The 6,000-nt window shown below is 51.8% G+C and overlaps 1 protein-coding gene across 1 annotated transcript in view; it reads right to left on the reverse strand.

The window, feature by feature from the left end:
- Map3k1 (mitogen-activated protein kinase kinase kinase 1) overlaps positions 1-3,540 on the reverse strand; it is a 69,980-nt gene extending 66,440 nt beyond the window's left edge. The window contains exon 1 of the mRNA XM_090331925.1: positions 3,059-3,540. Within this exon, the coding sequence (XP_090188051.1) occupies positions 3,059-3,540 (482 nt within the window). The remainder of the gene's footprint in view (positions 1-3,058) is intronic.
- Positions 3,541-6,000: the final 2,460 nt, after the last annotated feature.

Below are 6,000 nucleotides of genomic sequence, written 5' to 3' on the forward strand. Positions count from 1 at the left end.
AAAATCACCAACTTAATTCTTCAAGATTTTTAGGTAACCATATTCTTACATGTCCTCTTGAATAAACTGTCACTAAATATTTTTAACTTCTAAAAGGAAGTGAAACTGAGGGCTGAATGCAGATATAAAAAAGCCTATGAAATGGCTTTTGTCTTAAGCAAAAACTAACATTAACAAGTACAGTATCTCTCATTCTTTCATGGGGCCAGCAAATTGATAGTTTGGTTTTTTTAAGTTACAAAAATAGGATGCAGTAATTACATCTACCCAACTCACAATAGCCTGTTCAATGGACAGTAACACTATAATTTTTCTTCAAAGACAGTAAATGGGAAAAAAAGGCCCTTAATTCTATAATACCTAATGCTTAGACACCGCTTATGGACATAAAACTTTCACTGATTTCAGTTAGTACCCCCCAAAAGGGGTGGAGTCAGACACAAACCTTTGATTTCAAAGCATGTTTTCATAGAGCTTATAGTTTACAAATGCATTTTCTACACTTTCAACTTATATATTCAAAGGCCAGAAAATACGAAAAAAAAAATCACAGAATTCTCTTTGAAAATATACAATAATGGGCCCTTAGATCTTTACAACTATTGAAAACAAAAAATTTCAAAAATCTTAGCTTAAATTTTCTTCTGTTATTTGTGAATGTAACTGTCATAAAAGAAAAACATAAAGTTCAACTGTAACATAAATGCAAAATAAACATGTGTAGTTCAGTTTCACAGAACTGCTTTTCATCAGCTGTTTTTCCTGAAACGTCTGACCATAAATAATAAATTGTAAAACACATAAAATCCCTGACACCTTGTATACCAACCAATTCAAAGGAATTTCAATCCACTGTCACAAAAATAGAAAAAGAAAAGGTCAATTCACTGTATTTAAAAAGGTTAGGGAGTCACTCTTTTACTACAAAAGAAACTTTCACATTTGACACTATACTTACTAACCTTATTTCATAGCCTGTGCAATTATAAGTACTTCTTAATTAGAAAGTGCTGAAATTAAGCATGGATTACCCAGTCACTTAATTCTACCTACCTTAACCATACTACATCAATCTTGGTGTCACAATATTAAACAACATTGTGCATTTTTTACAGTGGTTGCCTTTACATTCAAAGGTAGCCCACTAAACTGACTAGAATTTCATGATACTAGATAAACCGTATTTCTCAATTTAAAATAAAAAAATTCTGGAGTACATTTGTGCTAACAATGGCCTTCTAAGAATGATTTCTAGTTAAGTTTTAATCCAATCTGCACAGAAACAGGAAACCACAGAGGGACCTATCTGCTGTAAGAACGATACGTGTACAAGTGCACGCAGAACTGTACCAGTCACAAATCTACTTTTGTCTTAGTATTGCTAAGGTACTCCGGTGAGCACCAAATTTTGTAGCTTTTTATTTATTTTGCGGGGGAGGCAGGGGAGCAGCTTCCCAGACTGAACACATGAACACACACACACACACACACACACACACGGTCAAATTAACAGACTGAACACACACACACACTCTCACACACATGGTCAAATTAACAGACTGAACACACACACACACACACACACGGTCAAATTAACAGACTGAACACATACACACGGTCAAATTAACAGACTGAACACACACACACACACGGTCAAATTAACAGACTGAACACACACACACACACACACGGTCAAATTAACAGACTGAACACACACACACTCACACACATACAGTCAAATTAACAGACTGAACACACACTCACACACACGGTCAAATTAACAGACTGAACACACACACACACACGGTCAAATTAACAGACTGAACACACACACACACACGGTCAAATTAACAGACTGAACACACACACACACACACACACACACGGTCAAATTAACAGACTGAACACACACACACACACACACGGTCAAATTAACAGACTGAACACACACACACACACACACGGTCAAATTAACAGACTGAACACACACACACACACACACACACACACACGGATTTCTACTGTCAGACTCATCTTACAATACGACACTCCATAATAAACAATCGGGGAACTGGACCGGGCTAGGGGGCTGGGGCTGGGGCTGGGGGTGGAGAGGGAGCTCAAGCAACACGGCACGCCCGTTAAGATTGTGTGGCTTTGCATTGCTTTTTAAAAACCAACAGATTCTACCTCTCACATTAAAAGCCATTTCCTTGAGCAGAACTTTTTCTTCCCCAGTAGCAAAAAAAAAAAACAAAAAACCCCAAAACCAAAAACCAAAAGGGCGAGGCCAGCCCGTCCTCGGTCTACACTACTCTACCTGCCACAGCAAGCTCCGCGGGCCCGGGGACGTCCCCGTCCCCGCCGCGCCGCCGGCTGCGGGGAGCGATCTCAGCCGCTCTGAAACTGAATGGCTGACACATCCGGTCCCGGCTCCCACCCCGCTCCTCCCGACGCAAACTTCAAAGGCCAGATCCAAACTCCACCCGGGAGTCACCCGAGTCTCGGCGGTGCCGTTCGAATTCCCCGACACACCGGGCGCCCGGCCCCGAGAAGGAGAAAATCAAAGGCGCAGGCAGGGCTTTCCTCCCAGACCGCCCACCCCGCGCCCCGCGTTGACAGGCGGCCCCGCAGCCCCGAGAGCGCGGCCCCGGTACCTGCCCGGGCCTCTCCCCGCCCTCCCCGTCACCGCACGGGCCCCGGTCGCGCTCCCCCGGCTTCCGCGTCCTCGACCACCGCTCGCCCGGCGACGCCCGTCCGAGGGCACCGCCGCGGTTAGGAAGCCCGGCGGCCCGGCCCCGCACCCGAGTTCCTCGCGGAGCCCCTCTCCCCAGACTCCCCGCAGCGCGCCTGTCACATGTCCGCAAACAATAACAAACTCCCGCACGTCCCCGTCCCCGGTCGTCCTCGGCGCCGCCCGACCTGAAGGGCTCCAGTGGCGCCCGGGCGCGGGTCCCGGAGAGCGGCGCCTAGTGCCCAGTCCACCCCGCCGCGCCGCGCCCGCTTCATTCATTGCCCCGGCCTGCCCCAGCCCCGCCGTCCCGGCCGCGCGGCTCACCCGGCGGGGGCCGCTGCAGGAGACGACTCGGCGGCCGGCGCCCGCTTCGCCCCGGGCTCGGCCGCTGCGGGGCTCCGGGCGCTCAGGTCCGGCGCGGCCGCTGGCTCGGCTGGGTGGGCGCCGCCGCGGCTCCCGGCTCCGGTGGGCGGCGGCACGGCCACGGGCTGGAAGCCGCTCCCGCCCGACGCCGCGTCCGCGGGCTCCGGGGACGGAGAGGTGGAGGAGCAGGGCGGCGAGGAGGCGCGGAGGAGCGGCGGCTCCGGCAGCTGGTCCAGCTCCACACTCCGCACTTTGCGCATCTGGCGCCGCCGCCAGTCCGCCCGCTCGCGGCCCGCGCTGCCCGTCTCCCGCAGCAGTCCCGCGGCTGCCGCAGGCGCACCGCTCGCCTTAAGGGCACCGCCGCCACCGCCCGCCTCCGGGCTCGCTGCCCTGGCGCCCGGGAATCCCGACGACGAGGCGCGATTCCCCGCCGCCGCCGCCATTTTCTCTCGCGGGCCACATTCGCTCGGCCCCTGCGAGGGAGGGAGGGGGCGGGGAGAGCGCAGGGGGCGGGCGGACCGGCGGGCGGGCGGGCGCTGCGCCGCCGGCGTAGGACCGCCTGCGCTAACTGCGTGAGCGCGGCCGCGGGGGCCGGGGCCGGGTGGACCCCGGCGGGCGGGCGGCCAGCGGCGCAGTCCCGAGTTGGCCGGCCGCGCTCGGAGCTGCCCGGGAGGAAGAGCCCGCGAGGTGGGCGCTGGGGGGGGGGGGCGTCGCTCTCCGCCGTGCTACCCCGCGGCACCGCCCGGTACTCCGGGCCGTATTGGCGAGCAGGCGCCGGTGCGGCCGGCCGCGGGGTGCCACTCCTCCTCCGCCGCAGGCTGGGCCGGAGGAAGTGATCAGTGCGAACTTTGGAGAGCGGGCGCGGTGGGGACTCTGCAGTCGGTCACCGCGCTCGGCGGGGCGGCGGGGTCCCCGCGCGGGCCCGCCACCCACCCCCACCCGCGGAGCCCGGAGCGCAGGTGGCGCCCGGCGAGAGCGGCGTTCCCGGCACGGGCCGCGCGGTGCGCGGAGCCCAGTCTACAAAGCCTTCCTCCCCTCCCGTCCCGCTTCGCGTCCTCCGGCTGCACACAGCAAACTTCTCTCTAAGACTCGGTCCTGACCCGCTCGGTTGGGGTACCCCCCCCCCCATTCCATCGGCGCGCAGGAGACCGAGGCCCTGGAGACCCCACCTCCCGGCTGTCTAGGGGAGGGCAGGTTCCGAACCCCTGGCGTTCGGGGCGGGAGCCAGGAAGTGCCGGATCACGTCGTGTGTGGCCAGGCCCGGGCCCGGCCCTCCCCGACCCGACGCTCCCCGCGGCACGTCCCGGTTCCCGGCAGTCGGTCAGGTGACGAGCCGGATTCCCGGTTCCCTGCCCCCGCAGCACCCAGGTTGTCTCCTCGGAGCACTTTCCCCAGAGTCTCTGAGAGAGGTGCTGTGGGATGGATAACAGGATTTAGGGGGGGTAATGGTTTCAGACGTGTGTGTGTGTGTGTGTGTGTGTGTGTGTGTGTGTGTGTGTGTGTTTTCAAGTAGGATTGCATTTAATTCTCTTTTTTTCTCTAGAAAGTTGGTTTCAGACGTGTGTGTGTTCAAGTAGGGTTGCATTTAATTCTCTTTTTTTTTTTTCCTCTAGGAAGTTTGCCTGAGTTGGGGATCTCAGAACCCAGAAGCAGCCTGTCTGTATAGATTTAGTGTGGGAAACATGAGTTAAAACGTGAGGCGGGGGAGGACAGAGGTACCTCGCAAAAGGAGAGAGCTCATGTCATTTCTGTACTGAAGCAGAAGCCTAAACTATGCAACCTAATTTACAGCATACTTCTTTTAACTTCTCTGAGAGGAGATCCCACGAGTCTCCCCCGTCCCTGACGTTAACTAAAGAGCAAGGTGCTATCAGAGAGATTTTTTTAAAGAGCCTTGATTCCATACACGCTCAGTGTTTTGAATATTGCAATGATACCTGCCATGAGTTTTAGATGACTACATCCAAAGGCACACATCTTTTTTTTGAAAGTTTAGATAAATCTGTTAAGATTGTTAAGTCTCCATTTAGCTGTAATTATATGCTCTTTTAATGTAGTCAAGCATATCATCCAAACCAAACCGTAATTATTTCCCAGGTCTTCCCAGATTGCCACACCCACCAAATGCTAAATTGAAAGGGATAAACTTTCTTGGTTTCTCCTTGGTTCTAAAAACAACAACAACAAAAAAACAAAAACAAAAACAAAAAAACCCACCCACCTTTAAGTTTGCACATTCATACTCACCACACTTGGTTACCTGTAACTAAAAACAGTACATGGAAGCCTTTAATTGTTTTTGGATTGATTTAGATGTTTGGCCAAAGTAGTAAGTTAAAAAACAAGATTTCAGCAAAAGTCTGACATGTATATGTACCTGTTTATGCTGTGTATGCCAGTATTTAGGCTTAAACTCAGGGCCTAGCACTCTTGGCTTTATTGTTCAAGGTTGGTGCTCTACCTCTTAAGCAATACCTCCACATCCAGCTCTTTGCTACTCAATTATTAATAGAAAAATCTTTGGTGATCAGTTAATGATGTGTCTTTCTGCCTAACTTTGAGACTTACACATGATTAAGCCCACATTCCTAGTTTTGGTGCTCTTTAGGTTTGCTTTATATTGATGTTCAATGATATACATCAAATATCAGGCTACTATAGACTCTAAATTGCCTTAATTTGATTTAATAACATAAAAAGAGTCGTATTTCATACAAGGTTGCCTCTAAACTGAAAACTCTAGTTATTATTCCCAATCTCTATGACTATTATGACTTAGATACACCCTGATGCATTTTCTGCACATTGTGATAATTTCAGAAACCTTCATGTCAGTGCTTTTTGAGATCACTTCCTTCACACAGCTTTGTTGGGAATTGACAAGTCACACTGGAGTTACCACC

Source organism: Megascapheus bottae, chromosome 4 (genome assembly GCF_031878675.1).
Source record: "Megascapheus bottae isolate mThoBot1 chromosome 4, mThoBot2.hap1, whole genome shotgun sequence".
Lineage (NCBI taxonomy): Eukaryota > Metazoa > Chordata > Mammalia > Rodentia > Geomyidae > Megascapheus > Megascapheus bottae.